This window comes from Vigna angularis, chromosome 9 (assembly GCF_016808095.1).
Source record: "Vigna angularis cultivar LongXiaoDou No.4 chromosome 9, ASM1680809v1, whole genome shotgun sequence".
In the NCBI taxonomy this organism is placed as follows: Eukaryota; Viridiplantae; Streptophyta; class Magnoliopsida; order Fabales; family Fabaceae; genus Vigna; species Vigna angularis.
The window spans coordinates 8,678,362-8,693,795 of NC_068978.1; the positions used below are offsets into that span (position 1 = coordinate 8,678,362).

The 15,434-nt window shown below is 34.9% G+C and overlaps 3 protein-coding genes across 3 annotated transcripts; 2 read left to right on the forward strand and 1 right to left on the reverse strand.

The window, feature by feature from the left end:
- The first annotated feature begins 320 nt into the window (after window positions 1–320).
- On the forward strand, window positions 321–2,716 carry LOC108346856 (riboflavin biosynthesis protein PYRD, chloroplastic). Its single transcript, XM_017585910.2, has 3 exons — window positions 321–758; window positions 1,386–1,684; window positions 1,846–2,716. The coding sequence occupies exons 1-3, from the start codon at window positions 396–398 to the stop codon at window positions 2,462–2,464; spliced, it is 1,281 nt and encodes a 426-aa protein (XP_017441399.1). The 5' UTR covers window positions 321–395; the 3' UTR covers window positions 2,465–2,716.
- A 1,885-nt stretch (window positions 2,717–4,601) lies between these two features.
- Window positions 4,602–7,195, reverse strand: LOC108347096 (uncharacterized). Its single transcript, XM_017586222.2, has 2 exons — window positions 6,971–7,195; window positions 4,602–4,873 (listed from the first exon to the last, which is right to left on the reverse strand). The coding sequence occupies exons 1-2, from the start codon at window positions 7,091–7,093 to the stop codon at window positions 4,757–4,759; spliced, it is 240 nt and encodes a 79-aa protein (XP_017441711.1). The 5' UTR covers window positions 7,094–7,195; the 3' UTR covers window positions 4,602–4,756.
- A 2,391-nt stretch (window positions 7,196–9,586) lies between these two features.
- Window positions 9,587–13,378, forward strand: LOC108346290 (UPF0187 protein At3g61320, chloroplastic). Its single transcript, XM_017585330.2, has 4 exons — window positions 9,587–10,550; window positions 11,206–11,373; window positions 12,191–12,397; window positions 12,920–13,378. The coding sequence occupies exons 1-4, from the start codon at window positions 9,867–9,869 to the stop codon at window positions 13,094–13,096; spliced, it is 1,236 nt and encodes a 411-aa protein (XP_017440819.1). The 5' UTR covers window positions 9,587–9,866; the 3' UTR covers window positions 13,097–13,378.
- The last annotated feature ends 2,056 nt before the right edge of the window (window positions 13,379–15,434 follow it).

The following is a 15,434-nucleotide window of genomic DNA, read 5'->3' on the forward strand; positions in this document are numbered from 1 at the left end:
AATACCTTTTTAAAATATGATTTAATCATGTTATCCTGAAATTTAATATAAGTTTGATTTTAGTCTTCTAAATATTAAAAAGATTAAATGTTAGAAGAAAAAAAATATTTTAGTCTTTAAATACAGTTAAGAAATCGAAATAAGTTTTTCAACTTGTTATTACTTTCTCAAATCTAGTATTTATAGAATTGAAACTATAATTTTTTAATGTGAGAAAATAAATTATTTTTCTAATTTTGAATGAACCAAATCATATGCATACTGAATTAGAAATTAATTAAATAAAAAAATATTTAATTGTTTTCTGGACAATCTTGTTTGGACAAAGGTGGGTACAAGGGGAGAGCAAAGAATAAAACAATTGCTGTTCTCTTTTGGTTATATCAACAAACACTATGCAAGCACTGTGTTCAGATTGCAGTCTTCAGGTGCCCAGGTTCTCGATTACTGCAACTCCTCCAAAGTTTGCATCTTTTGTGTCCACCCTAAGCCCCTCCAAGGCTGGAACTAGGTTGTGTTTGCCTTTTGGTTGTGGGAGTTACAAACCCATTAGGAGTAGGTGGGATGGGTTTGGGGTGCAGTGTGCATCCTCCGAAGGAGAAAGTGGTGATGGGTTTTACATGAGAAGATGTGTGGAGCTTGCAAGGAACGCTATTGGGTATACCAGCCCCAATCCATTGGTGGGGTGTGTTATTGTAAAGAATGGGATAGTTGTTGGAGAAGGGTTCCACCCTAAAGCAGGGCGACCACATGCTGAGGTACCTACCTTCCCTCTCTTCCACTTTTTGTCTATCTAAATTATTCTATGTAAGATAAAATGAAAAAAAAAAATGTATGTTCATTAAAGACACGTTAGACTGTGCTCTTTTGTGGTCTTATTCCTTATTGGTTTCATTGATTTGGTATTTCAAACTGGTGATAACGAATTAGCCCAAACAAGGTTTTAAATTGTACATTTGATCATGGTTTTGTTGTGTTTATTCATATTGTGAGAAATTTCGAACAAAGGGTATTGTATTGAGATAGCATTGCAGTTGAGGACATAAACCTTGAGGTTGCGGCCAAAATTATGGTAGTCGGTGACCGACTGTTTTTCAAAACGTTGGTCCTTTGATATTTACTGGAAACTATGGACATTGGGGCTGATGTTGCCACAACGGTTGCAGAGATCCCAAAAACCTTAATGTTTTGGGCGAAATTGCTGTCTTGAACAACTGTTTGAAACCTTGAACCTTAGTTGAATACAAATGGTAGTTTTTGTAAGAATAAAAAACAGGAGATATTCTGGTGAACAAGTTTTGATTGTGAGATGTTACTGTTTCTTAGACTTTAGATAAAGACCTTGTGTTTGTGAGTATGTTGAGTTGGGGAGATGAGATTGTCAGGTGTTTGCTCTGAGAGATGCTGGTGATTTGGCACAAAATGCGACTGCTTATGTGAGCTTGGAACCTTGTAATCATTTTGGTAGGACTCCACCTTGTACTGAAGCTCTAATTAAAGCCAAAGTGAAAAAGGTTGTTGTTGGGATGGTGGATCCAAATCCCATAGTTGCCTTCAAAGGGGTGGAAAGATTGAGAGATGCAGGAATTGAAGTTGTTGTGGGTGTAGAGGAAGAGTTGTGCAAGAGCCTCAATGAGCCTTACATTCATCGCATGTTGACGGGAAAGCCTTTCCTTACTTTGAGGTAATTCAACTCTCCCTTTGTCTTTTGACACTTTCACATGCTTTTCCTAACAATTCGTGTATGACTGTTCTTTGGATGCATTTTGGAGTTTAGTTGATCCGCATGTGTTTTAATTCTTTCATAAACATCACTTCAGAGCCTTGCCTGTACTTGCATTGCAGATATTCTCTTTCTGTCAATGGAAACTTTTTGAACTTGCTTGGGAACGGAGCTGCAGACTGTGGTGGTTACTATTCAAGGCTATTACAGGAATATGATGCAGTGGTAATGTCTTCTTCCTTTTTCACTGAAAACTTTAAAGTACCTGCATCTCAAGAACCTGGAGCCAACCAACCAATTCGGATTGTAATACATAAAGATCCTAGTTCTTTAAATCAAATTCTATCATCCATCAATGACATCACAAGCAAAATCATAATCTTTACTGAAAATAAAGCGGGAACAGCTCCAGAAGTGGCTCAACAAGGAATTGAAACTGTAGCTCTGGATCAAATAAATCTGGATGTGATCTTGGATTATTGTAATCGTCAAGGATTATGCAGTGTTCTATTAGATATTAGAGGGAATTTCAGTGAGTTTGAAGTGCTTGTTATGGAGGCTATGGAGAAGAACTATATTAATAAATTTATCACAGAAATTTTGCCTGTTTGGAACAAACGTACTGAGCCAGATCCTCTACAGACATTGAAGAGCTTAGAGCAAGGAATGAAAGTGCTAAATTTGAAGTCAAAAACCTCTGATCAGAGTATTGTAATTGAGGGATATTTTAAATCTGAGTAAATGGAGCCATAGGTGCTACAACTTCCATTTAGCAATATTTCAGTGTCATGGTTTTTCCAAGGCATTGTTTGCTGTAGGCTAACATAAAAAAGCATTTAATGTATTTTTCTGGCGGAAACTCGAGGATATTGTAACCAATGATTTTTGTTTTCATTTATTTCTAGGCTAACATTTTGTTTAGCTTCCCAGTTTTTGCATGTATGCAAATACATTGACTTGAAATTTAAAAGAGATTTTGCCAGTCTTATGTTACCTTGAAGTTGGTCTGCGTGTTTCATGTGCAATATAAGCACTTTGAAATAATGTGGACGTGGCAGATTTTAACATAAGAAAGTAGATTATTTGGTTTGAGCTTTGTTGTGCATTGTTTCTCTGAGACTAAAATAACACTTTATGTGATTCAAATTAACTTTGATAAATTGTTATCATGAATGAAGATATAGAAATCTGGATCGACACTAATCTTTTGGGAGAATGGAGTAAAATTTGTTTGTTGTGGTTCTGTAAAATGACTATTTCTGCAGGGATTAATTTTATTTTTGGATCTTAGTGCAATGATAAAGTTGCCTCACTGTTTCATTCTGTAATGAGTTTATGATTTAAGTTGTATTCAAAACGATCAAGTTGTTCTATTGTGAATTTATGATTGAGCTGTGTTGGTGAAAAATTGGGCATGGGTAAATTCGGTTTAGAGGAGGCTCCAATGTTTCTTTTCACGCACGTATGCAATCGTAGGAATGTGATTATTTCATCTGAGATTATCGATGCTAGTGATGGCTGCAAGAGCTTCACTTGGTGCCTTCTAAATACTGTTTGATTGAGGAAATGATTTGTATTGCAGAGGCCTACACGAAAAGGGAACCAAGGGAAGCCCATGAAAATATTGCAGAAGCTTTAAAAGTAAAAAATTCTCCTATTATTAGTCTGAAGTGAACCTGCTGAATTTGTATGTCTTTTAAAGATTCTTACACAACTGCTTTTCCAACCAAATAATAATGGGATGCCAGCGAGCAACAACAAAAGAGAAGACAGCCCTTCAAAGTCTACAAATCAAATACACAACTTTGGCAGAAAAGACACTGTCCTGATTCATAAACAGTGTAAATTTCCAAGATTCAATAATGAGTGGTTGAAACTAAACTGTTAAAGTGCAAATTCTGAAGCTAATTCAAGGTGCATTCCAACGGTCCACCAAAATAAACAAAATATTTTGTATGTACACATTGACACCCATAACATAATTACTTCCAAACTTTTACATAAATCAATACTCTAAAATATAAATGATGGAAAGAAAAGCACTGTCACAATTACTTTCACAAAACTGGTGGAAGCCCAAGTAGCACTTAAAGATGGACAACTCCGGAATCCAAGCGGTGTGCAACTACCAACCAAAAATAAAAAATGTTGTACAGAGACAATTTCGTGCTGATTCTGTTCTGCCTGATAACTATTTATTTCCTACTGCTTGTATCATCAACCCAAAATATTATGGACCATGATACTACTATTAATCTTGAATTTTTCATGTCTCAATTTCTGCATCCACTTTATATCCATATCTGTTAATCAATCCCTCATCACTTTCTTCTATGCCTTAGCTATCTCTTCTTTCTCAATGTATATACATTGAGCTTTCATTTTAGCTTTCAATTTTGAAGGTAAGTTACTTTTAAACAAATTATAATCAATTTCAGAAGAGTTTGTTCAGGTTCTTGCCGTTGATCTTTTACTGGTAGGTTATCTATAAGATAAAATATTATGATTTTAAGAATTTTATTGATTTGGAATAGAAAGACGTTTGCACTTTTAATTACCACAAACAAGTGTTCTATTTTATGTCCATGTAACCTATGCAACAGTCGCATAACCTAATTAAAATTTTGTTATCGCTCAAAGTTTGCATACCCTGTAGTTGCACACTCAATCGATGAATAATCATTAGACCAGTCAATAGATATTAACACGGCTTTTATATGCTCGAATTTGACTAATTCAACTTATTTGATGTGCAAAACACCCTTCTCGATTACAATTTTGGTTTCTCAATTTCAGATAAAAGAAAACAAAGAAACACTTCAGATGCAGATCCATAATAAGACAAAAGGTTGTGGGGGAGAGAGTAGCAGCCGAAACATTATTATGGAGTAATGGTCATATTCATGTCATTGATAGTGCTGACAAGTGAATCCACCGTTTATTCATCCTCATGTCATTCTATTACACTACAGTTCAAACCGCTAAAAGAAAACTGACTCAGCATGATGTTCCTATACAAGACTACCCAAAAATTTATGGTTGATCCTTGTTGCTGTCCAATTTGCCCAGCTGGTTTTCTTGAGATTCTATCTTTGATCCCAAAATATACCCTTTCACCATGCTCTGTGCTGAAAGTATTTGCTTCTTGATCTGCCATTAAGAAAATATAGCATCAGAAACAATAGAAAAGGAGCTTCCTGTAGAAATCAAATACAACATCTTCCATCAAGAAAATTAAATTAAAATTAAATCATCTGAACCAAAATATAGAAGGAAAACAAAGAACCAATATCAAGTATAAATGAATTCCCAAATATCCCAATGAACCAATCTGTATTGTCTGCTTTACAATGAGAATAGAACATCTATCAGACGGTCAGTAGATATTAAATTGGAGTAGAAGCCCCCAGAAAAGGACTGTCGTATAACGCAACTAACTGTGGTAGTTAAGGAAAACTTTAGACAGTAGCAGTGCCAAAAACAAAGTTAAATTGGTCTCTGCTTGTGTCCATTAGGCCAATCATTCAGACAGACCTGAAAGTGAGGCAGGAGCTACAAAGTTTGTAACCTCAAAGCTGTCCATCAAGGTTAGAGATTATTCAATGATACTTTAGACGGTATCAACATCCTGATTACTACTACTGGTGAAGATATTCTACGTAGTATGTAGAACCTCTCTAGTTTTGAAGGGCACCTATATATTTAACTGCAAGGCTATAGCTTCTAATCCATCAAAGAAACTCCTACTTAGGACATTATCTTACGGCTCATGATTATGCCATACAGGAATGCAAGTTCAGGAACGCCCCTTTTTGTCATTTGTCTACATCTAATTGCAATTTTACAAGAGGCAAACTAATGTAAATTTACTCGTCACAAATGAGAAAAATCTTATAAATCTTTTGTCTCATCACATTTAACATAAAAAAATAGAGTTGGTACCAAGGCACGAAACCACTGTGAACAGGACTATAAAGGTAAATAAACATATTAGGATATTGTTCTCTACTTCTCCCACCATAGTCATTCACTTACCTAATCAACTTGATCTGAGACCTAAGAAATAAATATACTAATTAATGCCCCAGCTGTTATCATCTAAGTAAATACAATTTGCATACTTCTTATAGCATCCTATCAGCTAAGTCTGTGTTTTCCTATAAGAATGCTATGGATTGTTTAACTTGAGAAAATGTTTTTGTTTCAAATTTTTGTTTTTCACTTTTTATTATAAAAATGTCACGTTATTTCCACTCTATTTCCCATTTTCAAAAGCTTGAATACGAAACAGTGAAAACAACTTTTTTCTCGAACAAAAGGAAAATTATTTGAAAATAGAAAACAAATGAAAATAACGTGGTGCTTTTGTAATTAAAAGTGAAAAACGGAAAAGCATTTTCTCAAAACAAAAATAGCTCATAAGCTTTTCAAAAGCTTTCAATTTTATACCTTTGGCGTTGTTACAGTAAAGCCAATGCAATAGCAGACCAAGTACTGTGCCATATTCTTATTTCCTGACACAATTTCTGGAGGACACAAGGCTGTATTGGATTTGTGTTTCTTTAAACTGTTCTTGTCATAGTAAATAGCTTTAGAGGAACAGATCAAATAGAACTGAACACAGTAAAACAATGATGTTCTGCACTCATTAGTTCCACCCTTTTCAGTGAAACCCAAATGTACAACTTTTAACTCCTCAAGCAGTTCTATTTTGAAAAGCATCATAGAAGGAAACTTATGTTATGTTCCATATAGATTCAACATGTCTTACAAATGCTACCAATGGATTCAAAATTGCCTAAGAATTACAACTAAAGTGGCCACAAAGTCTTTCTGAGGGCTGTTTGTTCCCACTTCCCTCTGTTAAATCCAACCCAAGCTACTTTGCTTACAGTTTAGCCTATCATCCCCTTCCTACACAAGGTTTTATGACACCTTCGAATTCACAACAACAAAAGTCGTAACTTTCTAAGAAGGAAAAATTATTATGTTTTTTCATCAGCAGATTAGATCTACCATATTAGTTTGCATAAACTAATCTAATTTGAACCTATAAACCAACTCCAAACAATGAAGGACGGTAATTGAACATTGCAACAGATACTAAAAACATAAGCAAATTAAAAATGGTAAATCGATAAGGAGAAAACCCACCAAGGAATTTAAAAATATAATGGAAAAATCATGTTGGACATCGAAGAAATCATTAAAAAAAAAAATAGCTTGAGATAAAAGGAAGAGACTTACAGGGTCGAGAGCATTGGGTTGAGGACCGTAATCAGCTGTTAGGAGAAAATAGGAAGCAGTAACAGTGGCCACAATCGTTAGCCTTCTCACCAGTTTCTCTGTTCTCGGATTCATGAGACTCATCACTGATGATCTTCACTTCAAATCTAACACTACAATTATTTATAGGTTGAAGCTTCAAGTTTCCCCAAACCTATTTCAATTAAGAGTTTCTTCTGTCAGGGTTTCTTTTAAGAAAAAACATAATATTTTACTTCATTCAAGATTAAATTCAGGTTCAATTAAATTTCAAATTATTTTCTTTTTTATTTATATTTTTTAGTTATATTATTTAATATTTATTACTGAATGATTTCGTTGCTATTTTATTTTGATATAGTGTTCATGTAAAAAATTTAATGTTTAAAATATAGGACGATATTATCTAATGTAAAATATATCGTATAAAAGATAGCCATATATTTTATGATTTTTATGTGGTCATATCATATCTTATGATAAAATAAATATTATTATTATTATCATTATCTTTTTATCGATTCTCATATAACGATCCCTTAAAGGAGAGTAAACAAAAGTTAGTTATTTATTATTTTATATTAATTATAATATCTCACAATTTTTTAATATGTAAAAAAAATCATGGGATAAAATCACAATAAAAGTATTCATATTTATGATAAATTTTAATTTTAATTAACTCTACAAATTTATAATAATCAATTTATAATTATTAATTTTTGAAATATCAATTTAAATTAAAATAGAAAAAATAATTAATAGAGTGTAAAATATTCTTTTAAATTTTCATTAGTAAGATATGTAGAAGGTTACAGAATCGTATTTTAGAATTATAGTGTGTTTTAAAATAATGAGATTCAATTATTTTATTAATAAAAGTTTAAAATATAAAAAAAACTTTTATATACAATTTTTATTATCTTAAAATCACACTCTCTTTGAACTTATTTTTTTTAGAGTTCTTTTCTTTTTTTTATAGTTTTAAATTGTCAACTCATTTGTTTGGAGATTAGATATTGCTAAGGTGATTTTTGAGACAAGTTCTCCATTTCTATCCAATTGATTTCTTTAATAGAGTAAGTTAGTTTTTTGTCATTTTTTAGTCTGAATGATTTTCTGTGCATGTGGACTATTTTAGTTCGCATGTAGTGTTTGAGTCTTCTATAAGATTTTTTGCTGATAAATGGTTATAATGGTATACCATAATCATGTTTGTGTTGTTCTTAGGGGAAAATAACGTTTTCTATGCATTAAGATATGTTTATAGGTTTCTCAAGCTGTTTGATTGTCTTGCAAGTAATGGAAGTCAATGACATTTGTTTCTAAGTTATAGATGTCTTGCAATTTATGTTTTGCATGATTTGGTGATATAATGATGTTAAATTTGCTAGAATTTTGTTTTTGTTAGATTTTTATATGTTGTTTGCATAAATTGAATTCATGTTGAATTGAGGAATTTAGAATGTAATCAATTGAACAAGTCGGTATGTGCCCTAACATTAAAAGTTATTTTTTACTAAAGTATTAAGGAATACTGATTTGACCATTTGAATAAGTTCTTTTTTCTTAAATCATATATTTTAATTTGTTGAAATCTTATACACCATTGAGCGGTGGAAAAATAACATTGAACGCTAATTCATTGTGCAAGTTTGAGAGCATTTTAGCTCCATACCACTGACTCCCAGTCTTGTACCACTAAGCACCGAAAAATATGAATGCTTTGACGCTAAGGTAGAAGGGCATTGTGAGCATCAATTTTCACTACAAGTTTGAAGCCATTTTGGTTTTAGGGAGTTGAGCGGTAGAAGTGTGTCGTTCAACGTTTTGTGAGAAAAATAACGTTGAGCATTAAGATTATTGCTGAGCGCAACCTTCGACAAAAGGTGTTGGATGAGAAATTTCATGGCACATGAAGGAGAACTCAAACGTCAAAATAATTAATTATCTTATTTCATTTTGCAGTTAGAATCAATTTTGTCATCACCTAATAGCTAGATAATCGATTCTCTTCTCTTCCTCTACATCCAAGAATCGATTATCTTTTCACCTAATATAAGGAGAATCTCTCGTATTACACGTGAGAATCAAATCCCTAGTGTTCTATTGTTTTCCTTGGTGGTATGCGCGTGCTAATTCTCCTTGTAAATAGCTTTCCACACAAGTTTAGCTATTTACGAAAACATAATCAAATGGCTAACTGAGACATGGCTTGTAGAACTAGCAAAATATGGAATATGAAAAACCTCCTGGAGTTGTGGCTTGTTGCTATAACAAAAAGTTAATCTTGTGGTCTGGAAACACATGAATTTCTTTCATTGCAAATGACAAAAAAATGCAACAAATCACAAAAACTATATATGACAACACACAATGCAGAAGGTAAAGACAAAAATGCACAATCAAATCAATGTATAGAGTTAATAACCATGTTTTATATTATCAAATCTCTTAAGCCATCAAATTAAGTTTGTAAACTAGTTCCAAAGTAGTTTATTTAATCTATGAACACCTTTTAGAAGATATTTTTGAGTATGGGTAGATATTTAGTAGGTGAATTAAAAAGGTCTAAAAACGTGGTGCATTATCCACCAAGCCATCACCAACACCTTCGAACAAACCTACCAACCATGCCATCAACGGTTCTTTGAAATTAAAACGCCCCTCATCCCCACCAACCAACACATACCATGTTTGGTTCACAGTCTTTCTGAAACGTAGGATTAACTTTGCCTTGGTCTGAAACAGAGTTGGTTGGAAACAGAGCCACCCAATAATAATTTCCCACATACTAAAACCAAACCTTAACATAATCAACGTACAAGTGTTCCATGTTTTTCGATTATATTTCTTCTTCCTCTTCTTCTCCAACTCAATGTACCACCAACCCAGAACCCGACAACTCAAACCCACTACCTTCTTCTCTTCTCTCTTCTGCCCAAAATGCCCTCTCAACCACAACCTCCTTCTTCTCCTTCCCAAGCCCAGCAAAAAGCCCACCATCTCCGCCTCTCTGCCTACCGGGCCCGCCTCCGGGCCCGACCAGGCCCTAATCTCCCTCCTCCGCTCCATCCCGGACTGGGCCGACACGGTGCAGGAGCGCGGCATGCAGAAGAAGCGCTCCCTCTACACCCACCTGAACTGGCGCGACCACCGCAGCTCTATCCGCCACCTCCGTCACCTCCTCTCTAGCCTCTCCTCCCGCGTCATCCTCTCCCTCGTACCCCCTGTCCTCTTCTTCACCGGCTTCGCCGCCGCCATCGCCTCCTACAACCAAGCCCTAATCCACCACATCCTCCCCGACTTCCTCCCCCTCCTCCACTCCTCCTCCCTCCCCTACCAGCTCACCGCCCCCGCCCTCGCCCTCCTCCTTGTGTTCCGCACCGAAGCCTCTTACGCTCGTTTCGTCGACGGCAAGAAGGCCTGGACCAACGTCATCGCCGGTACCCACGATTTCGCCAGACAAGCCGCCGCCTTCCTTGACGACGTCGATAACGCCGACTTCTCCGTCAAGCACGCGCTTTTGCAGTACATCATCGCCTTCCCCATTGCGCTTAAGGTCTCTCTTTCTGAGCCTTTCAATTCTAATCGCAATTTTTCGTATTGTGGAAAAGTGCAGACCAATGCAATTCGTGTGGCAGATTGCAGCCTAGATGACTGTTTTCTAAAACCTAGATCTAAGTTTGTGTTTGAATCAGTTGGGAGAGCTCAAAAGAGGTTTTTAGATGCAACAAGTTCTATCTTCGTTTGATGCATTTCAATGGCAAAAGTATTTTTTCAACTTTAATTTAAGCAATAGATTTGCTTGGAGAAATTTCTCGATTAGAACTTGTAGGATGGAAAAATGAAACAGTTTCTCCCTTAACTGAAATTAGCTTGTCTGAGTTAATTCATAGAAGATATTTTCCATTAGTTTCTCTAAAATCTGATTTTAAATTTATTTGGAATCGTTTTGTTAATACAACAGGCCCAAAAGCTAAATCTGAAGAGAACAATTTTAGATCAATTTTTAACCTGAAGACAACAATTTCTTCTTCATTTGGTGCATTCGAATTTGCAGAAGTACTTTTTAAACTTAATTCAAACATAGTCTAACGTGTTAGGGTTCTATCTATTTGGGCCTTTTATAATGTTAATGTGAATGGTGTTTGTGATTGGACTTTTAGGTTGGTAGTTAGTTGTGGTTGATGGTGAAACTTGCTGTTTGAATGCAGTGCCACGTGCTGTATGGTTCGGATATTAGGAGAGATCTTCAGCATTTGCTGGAAGTGGATGATCTAGCAGTGGTAATGAATTCAAAGCACCAGCCACGCTGCATTATTGAGTTTATATCGCAGAGCATTCGGTTGCTGAAATTGGAGGAGTCTAGAAGAAATGTGCTGGTAAGTATGCAGTAATTGAAATTGTTGGCAAGGTTTTAAATTAAATGTTGGAAATGTCCTGGTTGATAGCGTTTTCTTCTTATAGTTGGCCAAAATCAGGATCTCATGAATGCATCGCAATCCCACAAATTGAATTGGTCATAAACAGAAACAGGATATGTGAGATAATACTCCCGGAATTAAGACTTATCCGCTTGGTCCACAACTCCTACAAGATTTAACAAGCTCCTCTTGATGTTGGTTGAGGCATTAAAACCAGTAAGATATCTTGATGTAAACCTAGGAACTCAGAGAAAGAGAATGCTGAAAAATGTGAGAAAAAATGTTGAGTTGAAAAAAATAGTAGGTCACTTAGAAGTTAGAAAACATGGAAATTAGGAGTAGATATATGAGATTTATACACAAGAACCAAGCAAAAAGATAGAAACAAGAAATATCCTTTTTTCAGATAAACATGAACTTAAAAATATTCTTTTAAAAAAATGATATGATACTCTAATCTTTCAAAATATTATCAACAGATACAACAAATCTTGCAGTCAAATGCAGTTGATGTGGCCACAATTATAGTCATGATGTGACTCAGAAACCATCATGAGGCAGACCAATTTTTAAAACCTTTGATTGTAGGCATGTTTGCACATGTTGAATTAGGCAGCATTGTTGCATGTGAACTCGTCAAGAATGTAAATTTTTTACTCCTCAGTAATTTGGTAGCGAAGTTGTATTTTAGATTTGGATTTGTTAACTAACACTTCACTATGTGGTAATTCCTGGTCCGTATGACTCAATTAACACTTCCCTCATTGCGGCACAGGAATCAAAGATCTCTTGTTTCCATGAAGGAATTGGCATATGTGAACAACTTATGGGCATTCCCATTCCATTATCATATACTCGTTTGACATCAAGGTTCCTTGTCCTGTGGCATCTGACACTACCTATCATACTTTGGGACGATTGTCATTGGATTGTGGTTCCTGCAACTTTTATTAGCGCTGCCTCTTTGTTTTGCATTGAAGAAGTATGTTCTTCTCCTTACCCTGACTATTTATCAAATATATTGTTATATAATTTATTGCACTGCAGCCAACAGAATTGGGATGCGACCATTAATTTTAGGCTATTGTACATTATTGGGGTTTTCCTTTCTTCTGAGTAATCCACTATGTAAACAGGTTTAGGTTTTCCTTTCTTCTGAGTAATTGTGTCAATGCTTTTCTTCCCATCAGCTGTATTTTAGAGAATTGATTTGTGTAAAAATTTGGAAGTATTTATGGGGGTGTACAAACAAAATGTTTTTTTTTTCTGTTTTGGAGGACTGTTGGACTGCACCTTTGAGTAGCTTTTGAATTTGCACTGTTAGAAATTTAGTTTCAACCACTCATTATTGTTAGAGCGTTGCCAAAGTTTGATGAGATTTGGGTTTGCCTCAAATCTAAATTGATTGAACACCTGAAGAAGTATTGATGGATTTTCTCTTAAATATAATAAATTTCTGGTTTTGAGGAAAGCTAATCCAAAAATGTGAAATTGATTGATGTAGGTTGGAGTTCTCATTGAGGAGCCATTTCCAATGCTTGCACTTGATGAACTATGCCAAAAGGCACAGAATGACATCCAAGAAGCAATTGCAACCGGGAATTTAATCCATGCACGCTTTGTTGCTAAGAAAAATAGCCACTCTGAAGAGCATTCACCAAATGGCTGGCCCAACTCCTAAATGGAAAGGGGGAACTTTGCTATGAATGTCTTCAATTTTTGCTGGAGGTGGCTCTGTACGTCCTGCTTGTTTAACCAAATTAATTGTAGTTAGGAGTTCTGTTATGTAATCACTAATTATAATTGTGCAACATCTGCACCAGCTCGACAGAGTGTACCTCAAATCGGCCAGAATGGTGCTTTTGGAATGTTTGTTGCTTATGAACTGGTCTGTATATATCATGAATTCATAATCATAATCATGTAAATATAATGTATATTCATATTCGGGCTTTTACTTTTACATATCTGATTTTAGGACGAACCAGAAGTTAGCTTTTTCTACCACAAGTGCATAAAACACTGTTCAATGAATATGAATCGCGAGTGGACCATTTGATTCGTAAACAAAATTGAAAGCTTTTGAAAAGCTTAAGAACCATTTGTTTGGAGAAAATGTTTTTTCAATTTTTCACTTTTAATCATAAATCACTACATTGTTTTCGTTTCTGTTTGAGAAAAAGATGTTTCTACCGTTTCCTATACAAACTTTTGAAAATAGGAAATAGAGTGAAAATAATGTGACATTTTTATAAGAAAAAGGTGAAGAACAGAGAATGAAAAGAAAAAACATTTCTCAAACCAAACAGTCCATTAAAGTCTTTTAGAAAAAACAGACTGCAGCAGCTGCTAGGATGCTATCAGAATTGTTTACTTTGGCGATTGCATCTAAAGGCATTAATTAGTATATTCATTTTTCTGTCAGATCAAGTTGAATAGATAGGTATATGACTATGGTCACAGAAGAAGAGAACAATATCCTAACATATTTATTTACCTTTATGGTGCTGTTCATGATGGTTTAGGTACCAACTCTATTTTTTCATGTAAGATGTGATGAAACAAAAGATTTATAAGGTTTTTCTCATTTCTGATATCAATAAATTTATATTAGTTTGCCTCTTATAAATTTGCAATTAGATGTAGAGAAATGATACAAAAGGGTTTCCTGGAGTTGCATTCCTGTATGGCAGAATTGTGAGCCGTAAGATATGTCCCAAGTGGGAGTTGCCTTGGCGGATTTAGAACCTATAGCCTTGCAATTAAATATAGGTGCCCTTCCAAATTAGAAAGGTTCTAAATACTACATAGAATCTCTTCCCCAGTAGTAATCAGGATCTTTATACCGTCTAAAGTAACATTGAATAATAATCTCTAACCTTGAAGGACAGCTTAGAGGTTATAAACTTGTAGCTCCTGCTTCACTTTCACGAGTGTGTATTGACCTCATGGCCCAAGAAGAGACCATTCTAACTTTGTTTCTGGCACTGCTGCTATCTACAGCTTCCCTTCACTGTCACAATTAGTTGTATTATAGTGCATATTGGTTCATCGGGATATTGACCTCTTGAAAGTTGTCACAAGTTCACAACAGTTTGGTTCTTTCATTATCATTTTAAGTTTTGAGTCGATTATTCCATAAAAATGAAAGGGATGGTAGGATAGCTTCAGACTTCTGAATCTGAAGAGAGGAAAGCAGAATCTAATGCAATGGAGTAGCTTTCTGCTATTTGCTGAGTTACTTAATCATTTATACTTGACATTGATTTCTTATTTTCCTTATATGTTTTGGTTCAGATGATTTAACTTCAATTTGAATTCTACCTTGTAATTGAATTCTACGGGAAACTCCTTTTTCTTTTCTTGTTTCCGATGGTATATTTTCTTAATGGCAGATTAAGAAGCATACACTTTCAGCACCCAGAACGGTGAAAGAGTATATTTTTGGATCAAAGGGAGAATATCAAGAAAACTAGGTAGGCAAATTCGACAGAAACAAGGATCAACCATAGATTTATGGTAGTCTTGTGTAGGAACTGTAGTGTGATAGAATGATGCTATGAACAGAGGTTGAGACTGAATAAACTGTAGATTCACTCCTCAGCACTATCAATGCCATGAATAAGACCATTACACCATATATGGATCTGCATCTGTATGTTTTCTGTTTTACTTTTATCTGAATTTGAGCTACCAAAATTGTAATTTAAAAAGGTGTTTTGAGCATCAAATAAGAAGTTGCATTAGTCAAATCTGAGCATTCAAAAGCTGTGTTAATATCTATTATTGACTGGTCTAATGATGATTCATCGACTGAGTGCAACATCAGGGTATGCAAACTTTGAGTAGGGAACAACTAAAGTTAAAATGGGTTATGCGACTGTTGCATACATGAACTTAAAATAGAACACTTGTTTCTGTAATTAAAGTATCAATAATGTCATCCTTGAAGTGTCAATTTTGGAAAGGTATCTATTGTCAGTGAAACGAAGAGGACTTAATTTGGACAAGTTCCACCA